The sequence below is a fragment of the Zymoseptoria tritici genome, chromosome 4 (genome assembly GCF_000219625.1).
Source record: "Zymoseptoria tritici IPO323 chromosome 4, whole genome shotgun sequence".
Classification (NCBI taxonomy): Eukaryota; Fungi; Ascomycota; class Dothideomycetes; order Mycosphaerellales; family Mycosphaerellaceae; genus Zymoseptoria; species Zymoseptoria tritici.
The window spans coordinates 1,696,056-1,723,656 of record NC_018215.1 but is presented as its reverse complement, the minus strand read 5'-3'; the positions used below and the strand labels follow the sequence as shown (position 1 = coordinate 1,723,656).

Sequence of the window (27,601 nt, the reverse complement as noted above, 5' to 3'; positions counted from 1 at the left end):
CGGGAACCACACTGCAGGTCCTGACTCGAGCCGCTGCCAGCTTCATCCACCCACCAATGCCAGTCAACGCTGCATCAACAAACTTCTGCCGACCGTTCTCCCCGCTGGTGGACCAGGCACTGCACGTTCGCTCGAGTGACCATTGGCGAGTCCCTGTGCCTGAATATGGTTGACCATCACAGTTCGTGCGTTCTGCTAAAGCTGTCGCACTGTTCGTATCGTCATCCCTCTGCCATCGCATACCACTTCTGTGGTGATTAGAGCTGTGGCCGGTGTCGTTCTGATCGTCCGTCCAGCAACCAGAGGCACTTCTGACTCGCTTTACCCTCCCGCAAGCCCCTAGGAGGTAAATCGACCACTCTCATTGTGATGATGAGATCACCCGCAGGTAGTAGGTACAGCTCTGGGAGCGCGCCCTATATGAGATTGCTTTCCTGTTGTCCCTTCTGCCAGGGTCACGCCTGTTTCTGCTTCTACTTCCTTCCCTGCTTTGAACCCTTTATACGTTCACCCATTCCTGCATTCGCCAAGCGACAACATGCAAGCTCCACCTTCGACCAATCCGACGCTCACGTCGCAGTACCCAATGCGGACCATTCCCTCTGACGATGCCACCACCCTGGGCCATGGAGCACTCGGAGCTACCGAGGCGCACGCGTCCGCACCATATAGCCCCACGCTCGGAGGCGATCGAACCATGTCGAACTTGAAAGGAGGAGACTCGCCTACCGACGACTCCGAATATGATGAGGAGCGCCTTGCGCAAGCTGGTCTTGCACCACCAGTCACACAAAAGTTGAAGGGCCCGAGAAAGTGGATGGGTCTTCAGCCTGTGGCTCCCCTCCAATCTCACGAAAAGCATGCCCACCACAACCACTTGGCATGGTCCAAGGTTAAGATCACTTTCAAGGAGCCCATGGCCGAGTTCTGGGGAACGTTCATTCTCGTCTTATTCGGTATGAATCAATCAATCTGCACTAGATTTTTCATCACTAACAACAACATCAGGTGATGCTGGTCTCGCTCAGGTCACTCTCGGTTCCAAGAACCCGGGCTCTGCTCCAGGCGGAATGGGTTTTGGTGACTGGCAGAGTGTCAGCTGGGCTTACGGTATCGGACTCATGTTGGGTGTCTACGTCGCCGGTGATTCCGGTGCCTACCTCAAGTAAGATTTCCCTATCCACTCATCTCCATTCAATCATACTGACCTCCCTCCCAGCCCTTGCATCACCTTTGCCAGCTGCATTCTTCGCGGAATCCCATGGCGTCGTCTTCCCATGTACATCATCTCGCAGACTCTCGGCGCGTTCTGTGCCGCCGGTGTCATCTACGGAAACTACTACAGCTTGATCGATGACTACGAGGGCGGTCCAGGTATTCGCACCGTCGGCGGCCCAACTTCCACTGCTGGCATCTTCGCGACATACCCCGCCGACGGAGTGTCAACCGCCAACCTGTTCTTCGACCAATTCATCGCCAGTGCTCTCTTGGTTTTCATCATCTTTGCCCTCAAGGACGACTCGAACAAGGGCAGCTTCATCGCCAGTGGTGCTTGGTTCCCTCTCGCTCTCTTCTTCTTGATGGTGAGTACCCTTTCATCCACCTAAACATTTCTAATACTAATTTTCATTAGTTCGGCATCAGCGCCACCTTTGGTCTCCAAACCGGTTTCGCCATCAACTTCGCCCGTGACATGGGTCCCCGCCTCATGACCTGGGCTCTCGGCTACGGCAATGCCGTCTGGACCACGGGCAACTACTACTTCTGGATCCCTACCACCGCTCCCTTCCTCGGCTGCTTGACGGGAGGCATTATCTACGACGCCTGCATCTACACCGGTCCCAGCCCGATTAACACTCCGTGGTTCGGATTGAAGAAGCTGTTCAACCCAAAGAGGGCTGTGCAGGAGAGGTTGGAGTCGCAGAAGGACGCTGGTGCGATCTAGTATCGTCCAGTTTAGAAGGGAACAGAAGATGTGCATGTTGCCAAGATTTGTCGGCGACGGTGCTGGATTCTGATCGGGTCCGCACGTGTGGAACATGTTCATTTCATTGTAATATTAGCTACTAACGACCGAGCAACATCACGAAACAGGGTGAAAAGAATAGGAATAGTTTTGATGAAGGTTATCTTTCTCTTCAACAACACATCTTCGCACGATACGCAAGTGGCCACCATCTCCTCCAGTGCGCTCTTCCCATCCTCGCCGCCGTCCTCGCTTGCGCGTAATTTGGAGCACATTCGTACATCTTCTAGACCTGCATTGCCCGCGAGGTTCTCTTGGTTCCTACATTCGACCTTGAATCAATACTTTCTGAATGCAGCATCATGCAGTCGTTCAATCACGCCGCCATGGCCGTCTGCGTTGCTCCTAAATCCCATTGCTCGGAGCAGATGACCGTCCGTCCGCGTCAGTCGGCCGATAGCCTCTCGATCGTGCGGGCAACTGGGTAGCTTCAGGCAGGAACATGCATACGCTGCCTCCTCGATCAACGTACGCCGACTTCGTGCGTACAGGTATCTCGGCACAGTACTCATACCGGTGTGTTAGTTACCGAAGGACGGGGCCGTATTGCACAAACAGGAACCTTGGCCGACCGGCGAGTCCAAAAAGAGTTCTATCGGTTTCTTCCACGTTAGGAGGACTTGCACCTCCATCAAGACGAAGCCTATCAGAGATGCCACCCGGGCTTCGCCGGCGTGACGAAGTGTATGGAGAGCATACCTGCTGCTGTGTTCAGTGGCGAAGAGGCCAATGCTCTCGCGATGTACTCACTATCACGCTGCTGAACTCGGCTCTCACTCATGGTCACAAGTGGGATACTGCAATGGCTTGACATTTCATGAGAAATACCACTGTAACTGTATATCGACGCTCGGAAAGATGGCAAATTCGATCGTGCATGACACGACATCGTTTCAGGTCTCTTTGTCGTAGCTCCGGGCTGCGAGCACAGAGGTATGACAGCTCAGCCACCTTATCTTCTCTGATCACTGAGGCGTTAGGACTTACGACCACACCGCCGTCTCCTGCAGGGAAGCTGAAGAGATTCAATGCGGTGCAACACCGGCTACAAGACCACATCGACAACACTTGAGCCTCAATCGTTGAGTCTGCGTTCCTCAAACCCACAGAGACCACCTTCGGCGTCGTTCTTGTCCGTCGTAGCCGAACACACGTACCAACAGGTGGAGACTCTGAGCGGCGATTGGCAGTGTTCTGGTCACCATCCACGACTTGAGAGAATCCTCACAGACCTTTCAGTCACGGTGTGCATGATATTGGTTCTCGAATGCGGCAGCCACGACAATGACAATCCTTTCCAGGTAGGACTCATTTGCCATGGCTCGGACAGCCACCAAGGCAACGCTCTATATATCGAGCGCCGACCGCCTGGAGGAGTACCGGACTCCATCAGATACCGTCTCCTCCTTCACTCGCTTTCAGAAACCCGCAGTCATGGCCGGCTTCCACGCTTTCCTGATGCTCACATTCGCTTCGCTTATCCATGCGACCCCCTACAACGTCTTGTTGGCAAGACAAGAGCAGAGTGAAGTCTGCCCCACTGGCCTTGCAGGCTATGCCACCGACGGAGCTCAATGTATCGAAACTGGAGGAGAAGATTTCGTCTCTTCGCTCTGCGGCGCGTTCCCTCCTCTGGTGACCGAGACCTTCTCTACCTCGTCGTATGGGCATCTTTCTTGCAGATTGATAGGACGTATGCTAATCAGAGCCAGCACCTCCACTATCGCTGTAACAGTCACCTCTGCTGCTCAGACGGTCTATACACCTCCACCATTCACCAGGACAAGATACTCGTGAGTCTGACACGATGCAAGCATGATGAATCAGGCTGATCGATCTTGCAGCACGGCCACTGTCAATTCTACTACTTGATAAGTCTCCTGAAAATGATTCACTCTCATCAATCGACTGACCTTCTCGCACTGAGACTAGCTTCGTGACGGCCACAAGTGGGAACGTCACAACTCAAGTCGCTACAACCGTCGTTACAGACACCACGTCAGTCACGCTGGTGTTGCTATTCAAATTCCATCCTGATCACACATTGCAGCACCGCCACCAACTTCATATGCCCAGCCTCATCCTTCACGGCCGTTGCACTGGCCGCCATTGCCGAAAACTACAAGCGACAGGAACCGTCTGGTACCCCCGACTGCCTGACAGCATATCAGCGTCAGCGAGGCGAAGAAGGTATCCGAGACGCATGTAGCTGTCTGGTGCCCGGTCAAGCCAGTAGCACGACGTCCATCACCAGGACCAATGTCATCACCAGCAGAAGAACCCAGACTGTAAGCCCCATGCCGTCGACTAACTCGTTCGCAAGCGGCTTACTGACCTCAATCAGCAACTCGGCACAACCACCATCCGCGGAACAACCTTCTACACCAACGTCACCACCGCAACCGCCACAGTGCTCAGCACGGAAACCCGCACCATCACCGTAAATATGTACAAACAACTCATGCACTACACCTCCAACTGACACCCCTCCTCCCCAGGTCCCCCGTACAATCGCAGCGACCAGCACCCGCACCATAACCCGCACAATTTCCACCTCCCTCCCATCCCCCACTCCCGCCCGCTTCCGCATCTACTACAACGCCACCTCCCCCTCTTCCACCTCCACCACTCGAATCTACGGCGCCCGCACTACCGCCCCGGCGGACCCCTCCGTCTACGAAATCGCCTTCACCCCTCGCACCCTTCCCGACGAATTCGCCCTCAATTCTGCCTCTCAACTCGTCGACCTGACCTTCTTCCGCACCATTACCACCCGCAATCGCCAAGACCCATACCCGTTCGTGTTCCTCAATGCGGCCGCCGACGCGCAGGGTGAAGACGGACAAGGGTTGATTGTTCCGATGTGCTCGGTTTGTGATGGGGAGTTGACGTGTGGGAGTGATTATCAGTTTGCGGTTTGTCTTGAGGAAGGGTTATTGGCGTTGGGGCCGGATGGGGATTGGGCCGTTCCGCAGGGAGGGAATGGGACGGTGGATGGAGGTGATGAGGCTTGTACAATTGTGAGGTTGGGGGTTGAGGCTGTGGGTTTGGGGAGGAAGTAGAGATGGGTGATGCCCTGGCGGTCGGAATGGGTGGGTCATGGAATTCTCTTCTTCTCTTTTTGAGACGCTGATTGGGGATTTTGCGAATTGAGTGGTGGTATCTGGAGTGGGAAAGCAGAAAACAACAGACGAGGAGTGGGACGAAGTAACAAGCAAAGCAAACACTTCGACGTATGCGACGAACCACATGGGTCTCGTCCTTCTGCATTCCACCATTATTTGCCGTCACAGCTCGGTGATGTATACAATTCCAGGATCGATGCATAAAGCAGTCCGATGAAGGGGTACTCTGCCGCTGTTCAGCCCCAGGACCCAGTCGAGATCATCAGCGGCCTCCGCCCTGGCTGCACACACCGCCTGGCGGAATAGGATCTCCCGGTTGAAAACCAGGACACTCGCACTGCATTCATCACAATCGTCAGTGAACTCTCGCTCACGTGCAGGGGAAAAGACAAAGGAGCGCTCACATATCCAGCAGGGCTAGTGGTAAATGAGTCAGTCGAAGCTCAAAGATATGGCCATTGTCAATGAAGCAGAGTCCGACCTGGGACAGCCCGCGCCGGATCTTTGTGAGTCTTGGAACTACTCACCAGCCGAGGCAGTAGGCTCCAATGTATCTTCCACCCACATTACAGCAGTCGTACTTGTCCCACCCTTCGCAGGAGATACGATGAACGTGGAATGGATCGTTTTTGCGTCTTGAACAACTCTGTTTGAACAGGGAATCGATCTTACCGACAGGATGTCTCTGTCGGTCTTTACATCAGGTGATCGTGAAAGACGTGTGACTGAACTGAATCATGAGGCGGTCTTGTTCTCGCCGCACCGGGAAATCGAGAGGGAGAGAAAAGGTGGCAAGCGGCTGGCGTTCCATTGCCGGTGTGTTGCATTCTTTGCATCGGCATAAATCCACGCACGCACGCATGCTGCCATGCATTGTATGCTTCCAACACTCGTACACGCGGAAGTGAGCAAATAATCATGGCGAACAAGGGCCTTCCTCCGGAAATGTGTACCTGTCCACTCTGCCTCCGTTCCATGGCCTTTTGCCCGCACTGACAGTCTGCATGAGTCAGTGGCTGGCCGCCTGGTGCAGACATCCGAAGGACATACCTTGCACACATCGCTCTCTCTCTCGTCGTTGGTTCAAAAACAATCTCCGTAGTCATCACAGTGGCACTAACAAACCATTAGCAGCGAGTGATCATCGTCTCGCGCACGCAGAGGGCGCGGTGTGGACAAGGCTCTTCTTACAAATCCGGCAGGGCTGCGGAGCGGACGCACACGTCAGTGAAAAGTCTCTCATCTATTCGGGGGAGAGTCGGAGGAGAGCGTTTTGGACAGACCAGTGCGATCATGGTATATCTGCGCCGTGTCCCGCCATGCAGTCTACCTACCAGGTATCACAGTAACCATATGGGATGATGCGCCCGCCGACGTTGCAGCATTGAATGTCTCTTCCTCCGCAGCCGTTCTTGTGATGATGGCCGCGCCCGCGTGACTCAAGGTCGACGACTGCAGCCATGGCTAGACCACCATAAAGGCCAAACACGAGGAGCGGGAGTCGAGGGAGCATGTTAGGTCGTCGTTGGCGCCCGTGCGGTTTCTTGTTGTTTGTCAGGCGGGGAAACGTGGACATCACTGCTCCCTCATCCCGGTACGGTGGGGTCCAAGCTCGTATTGGTTGCCGTCGGAAGGTCCTTGTCCATGTTTCGACCAGGGGTCGGTGACGAGACATCAAGCAAGGAGCATTCTTCCGACTCTACAGCGTGGAACAGTATCGTAGACTGGAGTGAGTGGAGTATCAATCATCCGGCATATGGTCAATGGGTAGTTATCAGAAAGTGGGCCAGTTTATCCTTATCATGCCACTTTACCCGACAACGGAACGACCATTGCGGTGTGTTGACAAGCCACAACCATCACTAACGGCTCGGACTAGGTCTAGGGCTGTCCATGTATTTTTTGGCACTGCTTGCGAGCCCGAGTCGTGACGTGAACCTTACACCGAGGTCTTCTGGTTGTAGCAGTACCTTGGTGGACGGCCAAGTACATGCACCTGGCCAGTTCAGCGGGCCTGAGATTGACGCTATGCTGGAGGTAGAAGTGAGTTGAATGGTGGTATGGGATCAGGAATGACACCGACACGCGATCAGCAGGCCGTACATCATGCCGCCAACGTCCGGGAAGGAAATGGGAAACCGTCCACCTCTCTTCTTTCCATTACCCGTCTTCTCGGCTGGCATTGCTGATTGACGCCCTATTCCCGCGTTCCGTCACCGGCTCCGTGGGTCGACCGCACCGCAGAAGTCTCCGCTACTGCCACGATTTGCTAGGAATCATGATCCGCCGCAATGGCCGGCCTTCACGACGTTCGTCGCCCTCGCAATGGCGGCGATGAAGAAGGGTTTCTGGTCACACCGAGACGGCCGTGCCGCCAGAATCGGCCGATATCGTAGAGGGATCGGTATAAGTGCAGTCTGAGGGTGAACAATATGGGACTCCGTCACTCCGGTGGGCTGCTGAGCGAGTTGCCTCGTGGATCGTGGACGTGGTCTGGTCCTCCCCAAGCGCTGCCCGCCGACGTTTATGGCACCCGTATATCTTTAGCCAATGCTCAGCCGAGAGCTCGTCCTGCCAACAGAGCCCTGAACAAGATGGAGCCGGAAGGTCGGAGACATTCGTATTCGGTCCGACGGCTGAATCTTCTTGTAGTAGCACTGCCTTGATCCGTCGAGCCAAAGGCTTGGCGTACGTAAGATGCTACACTAGCGTCGTGTCAAGATACATCTTCAAGACTCGATGAATTGACTCTGTTGCTATCGTCATTCCACGTGCCCCAGAACGAAGCTGCTCTTTCGACAATGTGTCGAGTCTGGCGAGAGCGGCACATGAACCATGCTGCCCCAACGCGCACGATCGGCAGCGGCGTGGCATCGGAAGGGAAGGCTGCACGTCTCGGGTCCTGCTCAGTGCTGGCAAGGATGAAACACCCGACATGATGTGAGGCAAGGACTACGGGGATCCTTGTGCAAGGTCAGCCCAGGCCAGGCCAGGCCAGGTACAGTACCTGACTTCTCCTGTTACACATCGTGAACGACGTTGAGACTCCCTCGTTACCAATGTCACTCCGCCCCCACCCACCTCACTGGAGAGCCCACCGTGGCGCACATCCTCCATCAAAGCGGCCGAGAACATGAGGAGTCTGGTCGGCTGGCTCCTCATATGCTGTGCCTGGAAAGTCTGGGTCACTGCGGCGTACCAGCCCGCAAGCCACGCCGATGTCTTCGACTTATGTGGCAGGTCAGGCAAGCAGCGGTAGGCGAGCACTTCTTTCCACATATTGCCTGATACGGTAAAGACTGGTGATACTGACGATTCCACAGACTTGCTGCTCCGAACGATGATCGTCAGGGACGACTGCTCGACCTCCGTGTTACAGCACGCCACAGCATGTACGATAGCAGCGATATCTCTGGTCAATTCATCGTGACAGCGTTGCGCTCAGCTACTCGTGGACAGTCACTACATGATCTCTCGACTTCGGATACCGCCTCACTGGACTTCAGCATTCAGGCAAAGTCGACTGACGGGAGAGACCTCCAACTGGCATCAGGCAGAATCGCTCTGGGCACAAAGGACCGCCTCCTCAAGTTTACTCTGCGGCGACTGACGCCTCGACTCACGCCCTACGAAATCAGGTTCATCTTGCATGGACAGTCAATGTACAGTGCGACGACGGAGCTGTACTACTTGCCGGCGAAGAGGGAAGGCAGCTCCGTCAAGATCGACGCACTGCATGGTGGCGTGCTGGTGGCCAACAACTCTACCGGCTTCGCCTACGAGCGTCTCATTCCCTTTGAACTTTCCGCTAGCTGCTCCGAGATATCAAGTCTGAGCCACGCCGAGGTCTCTGCGTACAAAGATGCTGGAGTCAACACAATCGGCTCAGCCTCCGCTTCCCGACAGCCTGGTCTGGATGCATTGTACGACGACATGGACTCGGTGAACTTGTGGTACCAGCACAGCCTCGAATCTCCACTTTCGGAAGCCTCCATGCTTGAAGAGGTGTCACGTCTGAAGGATCGTTCCAGTCTCCTTAGCTGGCACGTTAGCTCTGCTGCTATGCAGTCCTCGACCGTTAAAGCGAGTTACGCTTTGCTGAAGCAGCATGATCCATACCACCCAGTTGGCCTGAGCCTCTCTTGCGACAATCCTCAGGTGTACTCCAAGGCTGATTATATCACGGCGGATCCAGGCTCTTTGGAACACAATCTCGATGCAAGCCAAGATGGCAAGTCAGATCTATCCGCAGTCAGAAATGGCGGCGACTTGAAAGGCATCATTGATCTCCTCGAGGCGTACTCCGAGTTCCTTCAATCGCTTGGCGACGGCTCGAAGCCATTCTGGGCCGCGCCGCAAATATCAGCTACAATGACAAGTGCAGAGCTCTGGGTCACCGTGGTCTTGACGTTCAGCCGCAATGCGAAAGCCATCTTGCTTGAGCTCGACACCATGAACAGGAACCTCACAAAAGCATACGGTCGAATCGCAAAGGCCTTCAACGCACCAGAAGTAAGCCAACTCCTACTCAGCTGCGCACCAACCCGCGTGGACGTCGACAATACCTCCTCACTAGACGTGAGCTACTGGAGACAAGGCAGCCAGGTGCTCGTGGCCGTTGCTAACCTGAATCGAACACGGACGAGCGACAACGTGATAATCGACTTGCCTTTCTCCGCGAGGAGAGTTGCGAAACAGCCTTGGGGAACACTTTCTTGGAGCTTGACGAACGGGTCTGTGCTTAGTACGTATGGACTGGATGGGTTGGCTACCAGTTTGCTTGTGTTCGATACGTGAGGAAGCGGTGGGCTTCTACATCCCATACACCAGCCAGGCTGCGATCCACCGCTCGGCGTGGAACAACGTCGTCTTTGGCCGGACGATCAATCCCTCGTCGTATCAACGGCCAGAACTCCCACGGTATATGCGCCCATGCAGAGCTTGGACTAATTCGTATGGCGTATCGTGATGAAAGCATCTCGGACGATGCACGGCTTCACAGCCCATCCACGAAAGGGAGGACCAGATCCGAGAGTCCGTTACATCCTACAAGGGGTGGACGTAGGACTCTGCGGGTCACCGGTCGAAGTCCGTCCCTGGAATCCACGAATACACTGTCACGGTTCTCAGCGACCCAAAACCTCATCCTTCAAGCCGCATCAATCCTCTCCTCCCAAAGCATACAATACCGATGATACCCCGGCCGATTCAGATCCCTCTCCTCCCGATCATACCTCATTTTCTCGACATGCTCCGGCCCCAACGTCGCCGCATCGACCTCCCTGAAACCCCTCCTCTCATACCAAGGTCCATTCCACGGAACCTCCGCGTAAGCCGTCAGACTCGCCCTCGCCGTCGGCTCACCCTTCTCCCGCGCTCGCTCCCTCGCCCACTCCAGCACGGCGTCGAGCAACATTCCGCCAACTCCTTGTCCGCCGAAGGAGGGGTGCACTGAGATTTCGGAGATGTACAATGTGGAGTCCATTTGGAAAGCGCCGAGGAAGCCAGCTGCTGCGCGAGGTTCAGAGGAGCTCTCCGCGAGGAAGATCCGCCCGCGGGAGAGGGAGTTTTCAACCTTCTTCAACATGGCTGCATCTTCGCTCGCGCCGACCAGATGCGCGAGTTCGGGGATGGAGCCGAATTTTGAGACGGCGGATTTGCCGATTGCGCAGAGGGTGGGGATGTCATCTGGAGTGGCGGAGCGGAGGGTGAAGGGCGGTTTGGGGGTCGGATGGGCCATTTCTAGAGGTGGGGGAGGATCAGGGTCGGTATTATGCAGGCGAGATGTGCATCGGGAGTTTTTGAGGATTTCTGAGTCACGATGCACGTGGTGGGGTATTGATTGGAAGTTCTGATGCTTCCTGCTCGATATCAATGGAAAAACGACGCTCCTGGATGTTTCCGTTAGACCTGCTCCAAAGGCTGTACGAGGCGATCTCAAGGTGATGGAAAGGTCTTCAAGCGAGATATCGGGCTCGGTGGATCTCCTTCCATTGACGACCGATGTCGGCTGTTGATACGCGGGGAAGCTTCACCCGTGACGGGGACGTTTGGTTGAAGATGGAAGGGACGACATGAATGTTTCCTTTCAATATATCAATCATCCTGTTCCATTCGAATTTTCGATTGTTATCATGAAACGTTAAAGTGCACAGTTGAGCTGCCAGAAGATTGCAACATCGCGAGGACTACAGGAGTGAACGACGAAAAAGACGACTCCCAGCCACAACCGCCTTCAACTGACGATGGCTTCCAACGACACTCCAAAAGGCGGCAAAATCCTCATCCTCCCTGGCGACCACATCGGGCCCGAAGTCGTAACAGAAGCCCTCAAAGTCCTCGACATCATCGAGACAGCGACAGGCGTCGCCTTCGAACGAGACTTTGACCTCTGCGGCGGAGCTTCACTCGACAAGCACGGCGACTCCGTCACTGAGGAGGTCCTGAAGAAGTGCGAGAATGTCGACGCGGTTTTCTTTGGCAGCGCGGGTGGGCCGGAGTGGGGGACCAAGCAGCCGAATCCGGAGAGTGGGTTGTTGAGGATAAGGAAGAGGATGCAGGTATGTCTGTTGCGTTGTGAGGTGGATGTGGAGGGTAATGACACTGACGATGGGGTGTAGATCTTCGCCAATCTACGGCCATGCAAATTCGCGAGTAAGACGATGATCGAATGGTCGCCGATCAAAGAGGAAATTATCCAAGGTGTAGACTTCATGTCCGTTCACCCAACCCAAACCTCTTTCCCCGCACCCTACTAACCACCTTCAAGGCTAATAAGAGAGAACTGCGGCGGCGCCTACTATGGCACCAAAACCGAAGAAGCCGACTACGCCTGCGACCCCTGGGAATACTCCCGTCCCGAAATCGAGCGCGTGGCCCGTCTTGCCGGCGCTTTAGCCATGCAACACGATCCTCCGCTCAAAGTCTGGAGCGCGGATAAAGCGAATGTTCTCGCCAACTCCCGCTTGTGGAGAAAAGTCGCGACGGAGGTATTTGAGATGGAATTTCCACAAGTCCAGTTGCAGCATCAGTTGGCTGATTCGCTGGCCATGGTACGTCCTGCCACAATGATGTGTGAGATGTGATTGATGTGAACTGACGAAACGGATTCCAGCTCCTGATCACCAAACCCACCGCCTTCAACGGCATAATCTTCACCGACAACACCTTCGGCGACATCCTCTCCGACGAATCCGGCGGCCTCACTGGTTCCCTCGGCCTCCTTCCCTCGGCCTCCCTCGCCGGCGCTCCAGGAACCAATCTCGGCCGCAACTCCGTTGGCGGCGTCATCGGCCTCTACGAGCCCGTCCACGGCTCCGCGCCCGACATTTCCGGGAAAGGACTCGCGAACCCGGTCGCGCAGGTGTTGAGTCTGGCGATGATGTTGAGGTATAGTTTCCGGATGGAGAGGGAGGCGGGGCTGGTGGAGGAGGCGGTGGGGAGGGTATTGGATTCGAAGGCTGATGGAGGGTTGGAGGTGAGGACGGGGGATTTGGGAGGGAAGGCGACGACGAGGGATATGAGTGAGGCGATCCAGAGGGAGGTGAGTAGGTTGCTTGGGGTTTGAAGGGGTGGTGGGGAGGTGGTATAGGGATGTGGACTGCGTCGTGCGTTTGTAAGGGACAACGTCCTTAGCTGTGGTAGATACCTGGAGGTGTATGCAGAGCATTCTTTCTCCATTGAGAGCTATCGAGCAACGTCAGGGTATCTTTCAATGGGCGGCGTGAGCAACTACAGACCCTCTCTGCTATGGTGCTATGGCACCCAGCAGCTTGCACTCCGCTCGCCAGGCTCTGAGCAAGAAAGCTTCCACGCTGCTTGCGCCCACTCGGTGTATCATTCCAATCGCTTGGTCGCTTCATAAGCGCAGCTTGTCTTCACACATATAACACATATACAATACCACTACGTATCAACCTCAGTCGTATTGGAACAATACGCTGATGCTCTCTCCGTGGTGCACCCGTCGAATAGCCTGGACAGGTTGTCAGTATGGCTCGTTTCTCTGCGATGGAGCTTTCATGTACCTCTGCAAACACGCCCGCCACGTTCAGCACCTCCAGCTTCCCACCAGGCTTGCCGTACGCGTGGCACAACTCTTCCATCTTGCGAATATGATCGTCTTGCGGCACGCTGTCTGTTACGAGTACCTGCAAAGGATTCGTCAGTGTTGCAAATATAGCTCATCTGAAGCGAGCCGACTTGCCTTATCAAGACCAGAGTGGAAAATCCGCTCTACGGCATCTCCACTCAACACTCCGTGCGTCACCAACGCGTATACCTTGGTCGCGCCTTCCCGTTTCAGCAACTTCGCAGCTCGGGTGATGGTGTTGGACGTGTCCGCCAGATCATCGATGAGAATGCAAATCTTCTCCCGTACATGTCCGACCAGTAAAAGTGCGCTGCTGTTGCTGTTGACACCGTTGGTCTGATATGTGGGATTGTCGTGCTGTCGTGCTCGGCGCTCCTGCGAGTGGATGTCATCAACGTCGGAACTTACCGCATGCGATTGGATCAGGTTCTTTCCTACCTTGTGGATTAACGCAAACTCCATGCCCAGCGAGTCTGCAATGCTGGTTGCGCGTTTGGCACCGCCCGCATCGGGACTGACAATCACACAGCGGTCGACACCGCCGTGCTGTGGGAGGATTCGTTGCGCGATGTATTGTCTTAAGAGGTGTCGGCCGTATAAGTTGTCCACGGGAATATCGAAGAAGCCTTGATATTGCGGGTCGTGGAGATCCATTGTGATGATGTGGTCTGCTCCGGCGCAGGTCAGGAGGTCTGCCACGAGTGTGCCGGCTTGAGCGACCCATTGCTTGTATCCACGCTGCGGCTTGAACTCTGGCGGAGCGGTGTAGTTTGATGTGCTGCCCTCTGGTGGGGATGTGTCCGATGCCGCGCTTTCCAGTGTATTGCTCCTGCTCACAGGCATGCGCAGCTCTCCTTGCAACTTCATCCCGCCGAGCTTCTTCTCCAGCTTCTCGTCTCTTGGGAGGTTGTGTCCACCGGGTCCAGGTGTTCCTGGTCGCGAGTCGAAGGTGTAATTGCCGCCATTGTCTGCCGTCTTCGCTGGCATGCGTGCGAGAGGTGCTCCGACTTTGTTGTATGGTAGATCGCTCTGGCGCGAGTATGGAAACAGTGGGAGCACAGCCGTCACTCGTTTCGCACTCGCTGTCTTGCAAGCGCTGATTGTGATGAGGAGCTCCATGAGACCGTCGTTGAGGGAACCGCCGTTCCCGGTGCCATTCGGAGGTTTCGAGCAGGCGGACTGCACAATGAAGACATCTTTCCCGCGAACGCTCTCGCCGACTTCCACTTGTGTCTCGCCCACGCTGAATTTCGAGAGGTGGATCTTCGCTGGAGGAATGCCCAGGTGCGTGCAGATGTCCTCGGTGAGCTGCGGGTGCGAATTGCCCGAGAAAATGAGCATTCCTTTCGGCATGGTGGGTGGCTGCGTACGCGAACGGCGCGAGGAGGAGTAATCGGTGTGCGAAAGAGGTCGTCGTCAGGAGAAGGCGTTAGGTGATCGGTGTCGTTCTCCGGTCGGAGGAAAAGGGCGGATCGGATTAGTGTAGTAGTGGGGTGCGATCTGGGTCTTCCTCGAGCATGTGAAGCTGGTCGGATTCGCGGAAGGAGACTGTCACTCGGTTGACAGCATTGCAGCTTCCGCCGTGGCCATGAGCGGAGAGTGAAGGCGGTGGTGCGGACTGGTATACGAATCCGAGTCGTCGTCGGTCAAAAATTCAAGAGTCATTGGAGTTTGGGAGGGCATCTCAATTTGAGAAAGGGAAGCTCGGGCCGGGACCGGCCACTTTTTCTTATCCGGACTCGGCATCTGCGATAAGGCTCCGGATGCAAGTTGACGACACTTCCCGTCTGCAGGTACAAACCTGAGTACATCCACTTCTCATCATCAACGACATGTCTTTGCAAGTTCGTGATACCATGTCTACATAAGGCCACTCATATCGCCCAGCGAGGCAGCATCAAGATGGACGATCCGCCAGTAGTACCCATCCTCCTGCTCGGAGACTCTGGAGTCGGCAAATCGACATTCCTATCGTAGGCTGTCATCCTCACGACGAGCATCATCGACCCACCGCTGACCATCTCAGTCGCCTGTCGGTCGGTCACAAGTCTACAGCTCCCCTCCCACGGATGCGGGATCTCGAACAGCCCTTTGTATTCAACATATCCATGTACAACCGGCCGTACCGCTTCGAATTCTACGACACCGCCTCATCGGAGAATTACACACTGCTGAAACCCGCCGTGATCATACTCTGCTACTCCATCGCGGACCCTGCGTCGCTCGTCAATATACGGGAAAAGTGGATGAATCTCGTCGACACGAATTACAATGTCGATGAGCAGCTGCCAATCATTATCCTTGGTCTGCAACGAGATGTTCGCAGCGAAGAAGACTACTCAGGCCGAGTTCGTCAGCAAGCTACTACTTCTGGTGAGAGCGAAGACGATGATGTGGTCTTGAACGGGAGGACGTTTGTCTACCCGCAGGAAGGCTTGAGAGCGGCGCAGGAGATGCGTTGTGATCGGTATTGTGAGTGTTCAGCGTTGACAGGCGAGTTGTGTCGAGAAGTCATCGAGGACATTTCCAAAACTGCTGCGAAGACTACGACCGAGAAGGGTGGGAGGTCGGAAGGGAACTGTTCGATTATGTGAAGAAGCAGACGATGACGGGCAGACTTGTGCGCGAGCCTTCAGAATGGCCTCTTTATTGCTCTTCGAATCTGAACGGTTGAGGTTCAGCACGTTACGCACGGTAGACGTCCTCGAGAACTCGATGCGAGAGTCACGAGGCTTGTCCTCCAGCCCTGCGACACTACAAACTTCCGACAGCGGTACTTTCGCAAAGCGAACAGATGCAGAGTGAAAAGTGAGGCTCATGTATTTACCGACAGAGAACCCGTTGCGGAAAGGTGGTTGCTGGAGGTCCGTGAACAGCACGTAACAAGGGGTACAGGTACATTAATCAGAGACGATGAAGCAGGAGAAAGATATCGTCGCGAAAAGGAACATTGGTCTTCGTAACAAAAAAGTGGACTGCGAACATTCGGTCTCGTATCGACCCGATCAAGGGCGATCGAAGCTTCTCTATCGAGTCCATCATTCGCGCCACCTCATCGACAGGCTCTCGCTTCCCGCCTTCCGCCGAACTTGATTGACACCTCGCAGCGGGAGATCGATGATCTGGTAAAAGTCAGCACGTGCCATGCTTCGCGCACAAGGTTCATCACACTGGATTCGGAGTCCTTGCGGCAGATTGGTGGGGCTCTCTTGACGGTTCTCTTGACCGTTTAGTCATCCGTAGGAGGATGACTACATGGGTAGTGTCCCGGTGGGACGCAGTCGTTGGAAGTCCCGGGAGTCCCGCAGCATTGTGCCGGAAGCTCGTGACCGGGCATGGGCATGGGCCCTCCCAGAGTTGAACGCATGGTTGATTCGAATTGGTTGTGCTGATTGTCGTGATATGTTTTGGAGCAGCTGGAGCGGTTGTGGACATGTTGGCTACGACATCTTTCAGCTGGAAAGGAATGGGCAAGTTTGGTCACAGCTTGGGCTCAGCGGCTGTCGCCGCTTCTTTTGCATCTTGGTACGGACATAGCCAAGAGAAATTCATTTGAGATACTGAAATCCTCACAACCAGTCTTTCCGCCCTCGATCTACAACCCCCACTGCCACAATGACCTGCGAAGTACACCAATTCCCATAACGAAGGTAGTCGATCCATTATCCTTTCTCTCGGCCAAGTCGTGCGCAGTATGAGATTAAGCGCGCTTGGTCTTGTCGACGGGGATCACGTAGTCCTCCACGGCCTCAGCACGCTTGGTCTTGTCGACGGGGATCACGTAGTCCTCCACGGCCTCAGCACGCTTGGTCTTGTCGACGGGGATCACGTAGTCCTCCACGGCCTCAGCACGCTTGGTCTTGTCGACGGGGATCACGTAGTCCTCCACGGCCTCAGCACGCTTGGTCTTGTCGACGGGGATCACGTAGTCCTCCACGGCCTCAGCACGCTTGGTCTTGTCGACGGGGATCACGTAGTCCTCCACGGCCTCAGCACGCTTGGTCTTGTCGACGGGGATCACGTAGTCCTCCACGGCCTCAGCACGCTTGGTCTTGTCGACGGGGATCACGTAGTCCTCCACGGCCTCAGCACGCTTGGTCTTGTCGACGGGGATCACGTAGTCCTCCACGGCCTCAGCTCGCTTGGTCTTGTCGAGGTAGTCCTCGACCGCCGTGACTGCCTCGTGGCGCGGAGCCAGAGCGGGAAGTGGAGGACCCTACAATGCAAGAAGAACACCAAATGTCAGCTCGTGGGCTGCTGAAGCTTGTTCAAACTCGAACCAGACTCACATTGAAGATCGGCGCGCTGAGAGCACCCGTGCATGACAGGGCAAACAATGCCCATGTGGCGCTTGATGTATGCATCGTCGAGATTGTCGTGTCTTTGTTGAAACGTGATTGATCGTTGTGCAGAACTTGTCTGATGGAAGTCTTTCGTTCCTCTCTTGCTCCGAAGGAATAGGCCAAGGACTGATAAAATGTTTGCCGTTGTAGTCAGGCCTTCTTTGCTTACTCTACACTGGCGCCTCGTCGAAGCGCCGCCTAGTAAGTAAAGAAATTGGCGCGAGAGGCATTGCGTGGAAGATGTTCGCGCCTGATGTTGTCAAGCGCAAACCGACAATTGGCGCGTCTATCCTCACTAGAAGAGGCTAGCAATTGACGAATGACGGTCCAAAATGCTCATTGTGCTCAGGCCGCAAGGTGTTACCTTGGTGCATGAAAGAGCGAGCAGCGCCTCGCAAACACGGAGCGGGCGCCAAAGAACAAATCTCGCGCCTCGCTCCCAAGGAACATGACCCAGGTCGCGGCTTATCAGGCGCATTGAGGTTTGGAGCGTTTTGGCCCAGCTTCCATACCGATCAGGACGCTCAAGGATACATCTGAGATTGGCTGAAAAAACTTTTAGTGACACACTACTGTGGCTTCTACAGAAACAAAAGCACAGTATTTGTGGACAACATTATGTCTTTCCAAGTTTTCACCTCGCCAGAGCCGGACGCTGGTCGGTCAATTTCGTGCCAGCTCAGCTCCAGCAGTCTGCGGATGTCCTGCACAAACAGCGTCGAGGAGTCGGTCGTGATACCCTGAAAGAAATCCCGATCACTGTCTGTAGCCGCGCTCGCTGCGATGCAGAAAGGCCACGCGAGGGCCAGACTTGATATGGCGGGACGAAATGTGGTCCAAGTGGATATAAAGCGTCGGACACTTTGTTTGACTTCGGGTGCCCTCAGTGACGGGCCGGACACGATGAGCTGGAGTTCGATCAGGGCCGCTTGCAGGATGATGTGGGTTCCAATGTCGATAGCGCGCGAGATGGGCTTGGGTAGAGCGGGTGCCAATTCTGCCGCGGACGAATGAGCGCCAGCGTGCGGCAATGATAATGTTGTCGCCAACTGCTGGATGCTCTCATCCAGCCGACGTTCTATCTCATTGGCTCTGCTCAGCAGCTCCCGATAGCTCAATTCTCCACGCTTTTGCCGCTCCCCCCTCCACTCATCCAAAGCGACGATGTCAAGCAGACAGAGGAGCGCCACTTCTGCGAACATGTTGGTGGTGCGGAAAACCGCTGAAAATTCGGCCACTGAAAGGAGTTTTTGATAGGCTTCTGCTGCTGTTGGCTTTGTCCGTTTTACTGAGCACGAAAATGTATCATTGAGAATCAGCAATGCGCAGGACTCGTATGCCGCTTGCCAGTCCAGATCAGTCTCGCGTGGTCGTTCATGTCCAGGGAAGACATTGAGGTCACCGGCTCGCTCGGGGCAATCGAAATATGCTCGAGCAGATGAGGGCGCAGGTTGTTGCGGCAAGTCAACGAGCTCTGCCACCGTCGGCTGATGACGCAGACTCCCACTGCAGATCAGGGTTTGTGCGGCAATGCCCAGATACGACTGACACTCGGGTAATCGTTTGGCTTTGGCCTATAAGAATGGGCGCCACCGCCATGGTTAGCTAGTGTCCCGGGGTGACAAAAGGAGGGGGGCCTGGGTACAGAACTCCTCAGTCGCCACTTCTTCGCCCCGTGCAAGGGCAAGGATAAATGCACAAGAGATGGGAGAAAGTGAAGCCTACCTCGAGTTGAGCGAGTTGAACTGCAGCAATCAAATTTTCGCCCACAACCACGAGTGACGTGATTGGCAACTCTTCAAACAAGCGGACAGCACGAGTTCGGTACTCCTCAGCTTCTCGCAGCGCGCTGTCCCTCGCTTCACTGCCAGGCGGGAGCTCGAGCGAAGCTTGCCGTGCGGCCATGCTTAAAGCACACTGCCACACAACGCGAGAGCGCGAGAGGAGACGCAGCAGCCAACCTCGAGCTATAGTGCTGCCCTCTGATCGCGTGCTATGGCAACAATCCAAGTAGCGCATGATCAGATCGAGCTGGCGGTCCATGTCCTGAGAAGGTTGCTGTGTAGCAGCAATGGCGGTACCGACGGTGGAAGACGTTTGCATAGCAAGCAGATTGGCAAGATCGGTGCAGTCAAAGGCTGCTGGTGTGAGAATGGGAGCGTGATCCGCAAAGAGTGGCAAGGAAGCCATCGCAGTCGGAGCTGTGGCGGGCCTTGATGATGGCGGTGGGGATTGCAGGAGATGATTTAGTCCCGCAAAATCGAACATCGAGGAGTGCTGCGTACCGGCACTGACAGGAGACGGGAGATAATTGATTTCCGCAAAGTCGAACAGCGAGGAGTGCTGCGTACCGGCACTTGTAGGAGACTGTGCCATCGAGCGCAATGATGACAGTGATGACTGCATGTTGTCGCCGAAGTCGAGTGGTAAAAGATCAATATTGTCTCCTGGAGGGCTTCGACTTTCCCCTGTGGCGATTGCAGTTTGGCGACCGGCAGCAGGAGAGCCACTGCCGGCTGGAGCAGCATCGATCAAAGGTAGACTCGATCGACTTCTTCGTGATTGGTGTCGTGAGGAGAGGGTAAGCCGAATGGCCTCATCCCTCTCCCTATCGCCTTTATCTTTCCAGTGAGGCTTGGGACCGTAGCCATGACAGTAAACCCCGCGCTGCACACAGTTCAGGCATGGCGGACCATCCTCTTGACATTTTTTCCGGCGCAGACGACATGTCCAGCAGCCCTTCTTGGAGCGTTGCGTAGTTGCCATGAGAAGAGTTGATCAGAGCATTGCGTTCTCGGCGCGAAGTCCAGCGCCGCAAACGGCCAGGTGTAGGGTGTGTTGTAGACAGGTAAATAGCAGTGTGTCTCTCAAGACATCGATTCAGTCTGTCTGTAAACGAAGTATTCGATGAGGATCGAAAGCATCCAAGAGTGCAGCGTCCAAAGTATACCCTCGGCTGCCTCATGAGCTCGTACTAGGATAGCTGCTTGGAAAACATGCTCGATCTTCAACACCTTGTTCGAGTCCCAACTCAATCATATATATATATATATAACCTTGATCCTGCATACAGGAATGGTGTTTACTGTCGAAAACTCAATCGATGCACTCTTGGCGAGCTTCCCGCGATGAGGTGATATAGTCGGTGAGAAATATCGTCAATTCGAGCGGTCGAGCCAGTATACAGCGTGTGGGCGCATCGGAGTAGCTACCGGTCCTTGCCAGATCAAGGGTCTTCGCGGGCCTCGATTGGTCTGCTTCCTTGTATACAGCCTGTGGACTGCATACAGGAACATCCACTCGGAAGGCGTCCACAGCACAAAGGCCTGCAAACATAGGCCTTTTTCGAATAAGAAGCGTCTGATCCAGGCGAGATCGTGTGAACTTTGCACGAACTACCTTGTCCGAGATGACAATCCTCACTCTGCGAGGAACGGTCCCAAAGTGTAAACCGGAACTAATCCTTGCTTTTGGCCCAGGGGTTGTACAGGCCACGTAGCCTTGGGCAAGGTTCAAGCGTTCGCAACTTCGCATGCTGTAGGCGATGGCCCGACTCTTACTCCGTACCAGGTTCATCATGACAGGCCCAAGATGGTGCCTGCTAGTAGCCGACAATGCTTGCCACCAATCATGAGATGATCGACAATGGCAGCTGGGAGGATGTTCTGAGCAGATCGTGCGGTCCTCCGTTCGTCTGCCACCAACAACCGCTCGATCCGATACTGTTGCTCGCTCCATGATGGAATGCCCTATCGACGCCGACCAACAGTTCGGGCCGCGAGTGGACCCGTCTTGTCGCTCCTTCGACTTCACACTGTTATTCGAGCAAACCATCTACATCGTGCTGCCATGCGGCCTCATGGTCGCCGCTGCCACGCTCCGGATCGCTGCTCTGCTGTGGCTATGGCCAGCCCGTCGACGCCGTGGTCGCGATGCACCACCATGGATCCGCAGCAGACGGCATACGGTGCTCACGGTCATCACTCTCGCCGGCTATGCGGCGCTGGAATGCGCCGCTCTTGTCCAGGTGGCCACCGCCGAGGCACTCAGAGCAACGACGATAGCGGCGGTGCCGGCGGCAGCCATGTCATGCGGGACAGCGGTCATGGTGGGCGCGCTGTGGTACGTCGAGCAGCGGGAATCGGCGCGACCATCGATGCTGTTGGGTGCGTGGCTGGCGCTGCAGATGCTGCTGCGTGCCGTAGTGGTTCGGACACTGTGGCTGGTGACCGAGGACAAGGGCGGCCATGGTCATGGTCATGGTCATCCTCACGGCGCGCTGGCGGCGACCTCGCTGTCCTCGCTGCTGATGCAGGCGGTGCTGCTGGTGCTGGAGGAGCGTCGCCCAGGCCCGCAGTCGGGTTTTCTGGCCCGCAGCCTGCTTTCCAGCTTGCTCGGCGTGCTCCGCGCCGGGTGGTTCCGCACCCTCGATGCTCATCACGTGCTCTCTGCTACATCCGCGCAACTGCCTCCGCCGCACCACCACAACAACCACCACCACAACCACAACCAGCAAGACCATCATGATGGTCTGCTGCGCGCCTTCCTGCGCCAACCCTCGGGCATCATCCGCTTCACGCTGACCCGCACGCCGCGGCGGTTTCTGCTGGCCGTGCCGCCCCGCCTCGCCCTCACCGCCTTCTCCTTCGCGCAGCCCTTTCTGACCACGGCCCTGGTCGAGTACTTTTCGCGTCCGCGCAAGCCGCGGGATCAAGGCTGCGGCCTCGTCGGCGCCTGTCTACTCGTGTACGGCTCACTCGCGGTCGCCAATGGATGGTCACGTGCCCTCGTGTACCGTTGGGTGGCGGACAGTCGTGCGCTGTACATTGACCTGATCTTTCAGAAGCTCAGCAGGCTGGCGCCATGCGATGACGGCGTGGAGGCGCTCGCGTTGACGCTGATGAGCTCCGACGTCCAACGCGTCGTCGTCGCGTCCTCGTTCATCCATGAGCTCTGGGCCGCGCCGCTCGAGGCCGGTCTGGCAACATGGCTGCTCTGGCGGGAGCTGGGCCCGTCGTCCGCCACGGCCTTGGCACTCGCTCTTTGTACGTATCCTCAATGCCCGTCTGGCACCATCTGACCATGAACTGACCCTCCGACCCTTTTACCAGTGTGCGCGATGGCATCCCTGCTCCTCGGCAAACGCGTTGCAGTCGCTCAGCGGACATGGCTACAGGCGACAGAGCAGAGAGTTCGGGCCACGCGGAAGCTGTTGGTCTCACTCAAAGCCCTGAAGATGATGGCCATGGATGCGGCTGCGGCAGCTAGCATCACCAATCTGCGCCAGCTCGAGTTTGCCGCCTCGAAGCCCTTTCGAAGCCTGGTGATAGGCAGCGTCTTTGTGTGTAAGCCGCACAACGTCCGTCCGAGGTCCTACATTGAGACGTTCCGCTAACGCTTGACAAAAGCCTATTCCACACTATCCTTGGCGCCCGTTGTTGCTTTCGGCACGTATGTTGGAATCCACGGCGCTGCTTTCGACAAGTCGAAATTCTTCTCCTCGCTGATACTCGTCGCTTTGCTTGCGAATCCGCTGGTGCGCCTGTTCCAGATTGTTCCGCATTTTGGCGCAGCCCTGGCCTGCATTGACCGCCTTCAAGCGTTTCTTCGTCGCCCAGAGTCTGGAGCCGCTAGCCTTGAGAATGGCATCTGCTCCTCGTCCCACAATGGCGAGACTGAGCTGGAAAAAGAAAACCTCTTCCGTGAGCATTCGCCATGTCGCTCCATGAAGGACCCAGACCTTATCCTTGCATTTCAAGACGTCGAGCTACGCCGTGACGACCGAGTTCTCCTGAGCAATATAAATTTCCGCGTCTCCAAGGGCCATCACGTTGTCATCTGCGGCCCTGTTGGATCGGGAAAGACGACTCTGATGAGGCTCTTGTTGGGCGAGCTGTCCCCTTCCAAAGGCTGCGTCAAATTGGACAGATCACTTCCGATTGGCTACTGTGCGCAATCGCCATGGCTTGAGAACCTCTCTGTCTATGATAACATCTTCCAACACGTCTCACCAGATCCAAGCTGGCGAGATAAGGTCATCGATGCTTGCGCTGTTCGGTCCATCCTCGACGTGCACCATGCCGGTGGGGTCATCGGAAGTCGGGGTGCGAAAATTAGTGGAGGCGAGAAGCAGCGTATAGTAAGTTTTTTTCCTCTTCAGTACTTTTGCGTGGCTGCTTTCAGCGTACCGCTGCTGCGCACGATCACGTTAGCTACGACTTACTCCTTTCTTCATAGGCTCTCGCGCGTGCTGTAGCGCTTCGCCCCGCAGTGCTCCTGCTCGACGATCCATTGAGCGCTGTTGACCGCGCAGTCTCCGCTTATGTTATGGGCCGCCTGCTGGGCAAGAGCGGCCTTCTGCGGCAACTGGAGACGACAGTCGTTCAAGTGACCAACGATGGTGAGTGTCCGAATGCAAAAGCGTACACGTGTACCTCTCTCATACCAAGCGTGTATCGACAGATTATATCAAACAGTACGCGCAAGAAGTATTCGAAATGGACATGCACGGCTCTATCCAGCTTATGCCCGCTGTCTTCCCCCGCGGCTATTATGCCGAAGATGGCGAGCATGAAAAACTGGATCAAGTGGACGTACACGAAGTTTCGGTGGAGGGATCTGTTCACTCGACATCACAGGCTACCACCCCCGCCCATGCGGCTAATCGCGTTAGCGACATCCAAGCATATCGGACATACTTCGGCTCGATTGGATGGCCAGTGTTCGTGGTCTTCTTCGTTTGTGGGGCATTATTCGCATTCACGTTGAAGTTTCCTGGTACTTCTTTCCATTCTCTACGCCGGAAACATCGATGCATACTAACGGCTGCTCAGAAATATGGGCAAAGTGGTGGGCTGATGGTTCCAAAATTCAACACCACACAAGAGGTGTCGGATTTTGGCTTGGTTCTTACGCTGTCTTCAGTTGCCTGCCACTCATCATGCTGGCATCATGGACAAGGTACGTCAAATCATCACAAACTCAACGCCGGGACAGTTTAGTGCATCACAGACTGATATGTCTACCCAGCCTTTTGATGCTCAAAATGCTCCCCAAATCAGGCATTGAATTCCATGCGCTGCTGCTGCGGACGGTGCTGGGCGCTCAACTGAGCTACATGACCAAAACCGACGCCGGGGATCACCTGAATCGTTTCAATCAAGACATGATGCTCATTGATTCCAGCTTGCCACTCAATTTACTCAATACGGTGTCCGGGCTGTGCCTCTGCGTTGGACAGATCCTTCTCATCGTTGTACCTGCAACCTATCTTCTGGCAGCTGTGCCTGTCTTGGTCGCCTTCGTCTCGCTCCTGCAAACCTTTTACCTTCGAACATCAAAGCAGGTGCGACATTTGGACCTGCAGTCGAAAGCAGCTTTGCAAACTAGGCTATCCGAGCTCCACGAAGGTCTTGACACCATTAGAGCACACGGACTACAGGGCGCCAAGCATCTCGCTTTCTTGGACAAGCTGGACCAGGCTCAGCGGCCGTTCTACCTCCTGCACATGCTGCAGACATGGCTCCAGCTCGTACTGAACATGATGGTCGCTGGTCTCTGTACGGCTGTCGTGGGATTGTCGGTCGGCTTGAGGCAGTCCACGTCTGCTAGTGGAATCGGCCTCGCCATGCTCAATCTTACTACACTGGGCCAATCTATGGAAAATTTGATAGTCTCATGGACACAAATGGAGACTTCACTTGCGGCCATCGCACGGATCAAGGGTTTCGAGCTGGACACGCCCCAAGAGCCTCAGGACACCACGACGAACATGGAGGATATAGCACCAGATTGGCCCATGACCGGATCATTGGACGTCCATGCGCTATGGGCAACATACTCAGCTCATTGCGACCACAAGCAGGATTGGGCCTTGCAAAATGTCTCCATCTGCGTCGCTGCTGGAGAAAAGGTTGCCATCTGCGGGCGCAGCGGCTCCGGAAAATCCACCCTGCTCTTGAGCATCCTCCGGCTCATCGAACCTTCGAGCGGTACCATTGCCATCGATGGCGTTGACATTACTCGTGTTCCCCAGACTTTACTTCGGTCTAGAGTGGTCACTGTTCCGCAGGAGCCCTTTCTGCACGCAGCGGGCACTTTCCGCGCAGTCGTTGACCCTAATGACAACATGTCTGATGCCGCGGTACTCGAAGTGTTACAGGAGTGCGGGCTATCACGGAAAGTGGATGCAGCCGGAGGTTTGACGTGCTCACTTTCGGCGCTGACCTTGTCAGCTGGAGAAATGCAGCTCTTGGTGCTGGCAAGAACGATGATACAAGCAGAGAGGACACAAGCAGGTATCATTCTACTAGACGAGTCGACAAGCAGGTATATTCATCCGCGGGTTTGGTTGCTCTGCATCAACGTTGACTGACGCGCGATATCTTCACAGCATCGATCATGCCGCTGGTCGCGCGATGTTGCAATTGATTCGGAAGAAACTTGCTCACAAAACCGTGCTTGCTATCATGCACAACCTCGAAGCTGCAATCGAATTCGATCGAATCGTCGTCCTCGATCGAGGAAAGCTTACGCATGACGCTAGTCCTGCAGAGGTGATGCGGGAGTGCGAACTTTTCTCGTCATTCAAATGAAGATGGATCGTTTGTCGGTCGCGTTCCTTATCACTACGAAGGTCCCACGTGAAGCTCTGCCCACCAAATATCCATTGCCTGCACATGACCTCCTTTCTCTATTCCGATATCATCGGCTGCGGCCTTGACTGCGCTGACCATGGCTAATAGCTCCTCTTCTTGCTGGGGCGCTTCTTGGTGCACCGCAGCAACAAAATTATCCGACAGGACATGCAGCACTTCGAAATGACCCTCGAGCATATGTGGTGCGGGCAAGATTCGGCCTTCTCGCACCACTTTGAAGCCCGCATCCAACGCCGCGCAGCGGATGTCTTCCACCGCCATTGCTGCACGCACATTGGGCTCTTGTGGATCGGGACCCGACGAGGGCTTTTTACACTGGTGGAGGTATGCTTGCGCTCGTGCTGCCAAGACATGTGGCAACTGCGTGAGTTTGGAAGACGCGAAATCGTACTCGGCGACGTAGACTCTCGATACACCAGCTGTGGCAAGGGTTTGGAAGAGAGACGAGACGCTTGCGGTGGTGGGGAAATACCACAGGCCGAGGCACAACGTCGCTGCGTCTATACGAGGAGGCTTCTGGTCGCCAGTGAGCAGCGTTTCCGCATCTGTGCGTAGATGAAAGTCGATTTGCCGGCCGAGTTTGCTGTGGGAAATGAAGTCGTGGACTTGCGCGACGGTGAACGGAACACCATATTCTGGCGGAGCGGTGTCGATGGCGGTGATGTGTGCCCGTGGGCCAAGGTACAGCGCCATGGTGATCGCCGACTCCCCTTGGCCGCAGCCAATGTCGAGGACAGAGCTGCTTGTGCCCAGTGGGATTGAGATGCACCACGCGCGGAGGATTTCCAGGCGCAGTTGGAAGCGAGGGACGTACACACGCTCCCTGCGCGATCCCTTGATCAGGAAGCTCTGCAGAAGCGTCGAGACCCGATCTTCTTGCTCACTGCCGCTGTCGGTGTCATCTACTTTGCTCGACGACATGATGGCCAAGCCTGGTAGATGGTGTGCCTTCTTGGACTTGTGTGTACGCCCGTTCCTCTTTCGAGTGTCTCCGCGAATCAAGACATGCGCTGACCATGCCCTCCCTGGTCTCCAAGGGTGGGGTCTTTGATAAGCCGCGCCTCTTTGCATGCCGCTTGCTATAAGGGCAATCCACATAGGTAGGCGCGTTGGCGCAAGTACAAGCGGATGCGCCTACTAGCTCCAAGACCCCTGGCCCTGCCACCCAAATGGTACTCTTGGCTTGCTTTCAGTGGGCTGGTAAACGGACGCGCACGGATTCATGCTGTTGTAACCATCATTACTTTGCAGCAATCAAGAGCACTATCGCAAAAAAAGTGATAGGGAACAGAAAAGGAAACTCAAGATACGAGGAATCTTCATTATCTCTCGTCTTTGCTCACTCATCTCTCAGCATG

The 27,601-nt window shown here is 55.4% G+C and overlaps 8 protein-coding genes across 8 annotated transcripts; 5 read left to right on the top strand and 3 right to left on the bottom strand.

Annotated features, from left to right (window-relative positions):
* Window positions 1-817: 817 nt before the first annotated feature.
* Window positions 818-1,945, top strand: MYCGRDRAFT_39898 (uncharacterized protein; the record flags this gene model as incomplete). The annotated part of the gene is made up of 4 exons (XM_003853332.1): window positions 818-956; window positions 1,009-1,165; window positions 1,220-1,583; window positions 1,634-1,945. The coding sequence occupies 4 exons, from the start codon at window positions 818-820 to the stop codon at window positions 1,943-1,945; spliced, it is 972 nt and encodes a 323-aa protein (XP_003853380.1).
* Window positions 1,946-3,460: 1,515 nt separating this feature from the next.
* On the top strand, window positions 3,461-5,859 carry MYCGRDRAFT_92623 (uncharacterized protein; the record flags this gene model as incomplete). The annotated part of the gene is made up of 8 exons (XM_003853333.1): window positions 3,461-3,687; window positions 3,762-3,819; window positions 4,018-4,024; window positions 4,103-4,314; window positions 4,371-4,466; window positions 4,525-4,896; window positions 5,594-5,657; window positions 5,810-5,859. The coding sequence occupies 8 exons, from the start codon at window positions 3,461-3,463 to the stop codon at window positions 5,857-5,859; spliced, it is 1,086 nt and encodes a 361-aa protein (XP_003853381.1).
* Window positions 5,860-11,396: 5,537 nt separating this feature from the next.
* Window positions 11,397-12,718, top strand: MYCGRDRAFT_40731 (uncharacterized protein; the record flags this gene model as incomplete). Its single annotated transcript, XM_003853334.1, has 4 exons — window positions 11,397-11,711; window positions 11,772-11,866; window positions 11,921-12,203; window positions 12,266-12,718. 4 exons carry the CDS (start codon window positions 11,397-11,399, stop codon window positions 12,716-12,718), a joined length of 1,146 nt encoding a protein of 381 aa, XP_003853382.1.
* Window positions 12,719-13,069: 351 nt separating this feature from the next.
* On the bottom strand, window positions 13,070-14,877 carry PRS5 (ribose-phosphate pyrophosphokinase; the record flags this gene model as incomplete). The annotated part of the gene is made up of 4 exons (XM_003852981.1): window positions 13,070-13,126; window positions 13,179-13,249; window positions 13,354-13,600; window positions 13,682-14,877. 4 exons carry the CDS (start codon window positions 14,594-14,596, stop codon window positions 13,070-13,072), a joined length of 1,290 nt encoding a protein of 429 aa, XP_003853029.1.
* Window positions 14,878-15,089: 212 nt separating this feature from the next.
* On the top strand, window positions 15,090-16,300 carry MYCGRDRAFT_58104 (Rho protein; the record flags this gene model as incomplete). The annotated part of the gene is made up of 2 exons (XM_003853335.1): window positions 15,090-15,216; window positions 15,270-16,300. 2 exons carry the CDS (start codon window positions 15,146-15,148, stop codon window positions 15,835-15,837), a joined length of 639 nt encoding a protein of 212 aa, XP_003853383.1.
* Window positions 16,301-16,943: 643 nt separating this feature from the next.
* Window positions 16,944-17,844, bottom strand: MYCGRDRAFT_71216 (uncharacterized protein; the record flags this gene model as incomplete). The annotated part of the gene is made up of 2 exons (XM_003852980.1): window positions 16,944-17,459; window positions 17,533-17,844. 2 exons carry the CDS (start codon window positions 17,605-17,607, stop codon window positions 16,944-16,946), a joined length of 591 nt encoding a protein of 196 aa, XP_003853028.1.
* Window positions 17,845-20,691: 2,847 nt separating this feature from the next.
* Window positions 20,692-26,180, top strand: MYCGRDRAFT_71215 (putative ABC transporter; the record flags this gene model as incomplete). The annotated part of the gene is made up of 8 exons (XM_003853336.1): window positions 20,692-22,631; window positions 22,698-22,931; window positions 22,995-23,725; window positions 23,824-23,986; window positions 24,049-24,363; window positions 24,420-24,546; window positions 24,616-25,914; window positions 25,979-26,180. 8 exons carry the CDS (start codon window positions 21,323-21,325, stop codon window positions 26,178-26,180), a joined length of 4,380 nt encoding a protein of 1,459 aa, XP_003853384.1.
* Window positions 26,181-26,231: 51 nt separating this feature from the next.
* MYCGRDRAFT_17135 (uncharacterized protein) lies at window positions 26,232-26,987 on the bottom strand (the record flags this gene model as incomplete). Its single annotated transcript, XM_003852979.1, has 1 exon — window positions 26,232-26,987. A coding segment is annotated over one exon (756 nt), but the record flags the coding sequence as incomplete, so codon positions are not given.
* Window positions 26,988-27,601: the final 614 nt, after the last annotated feature.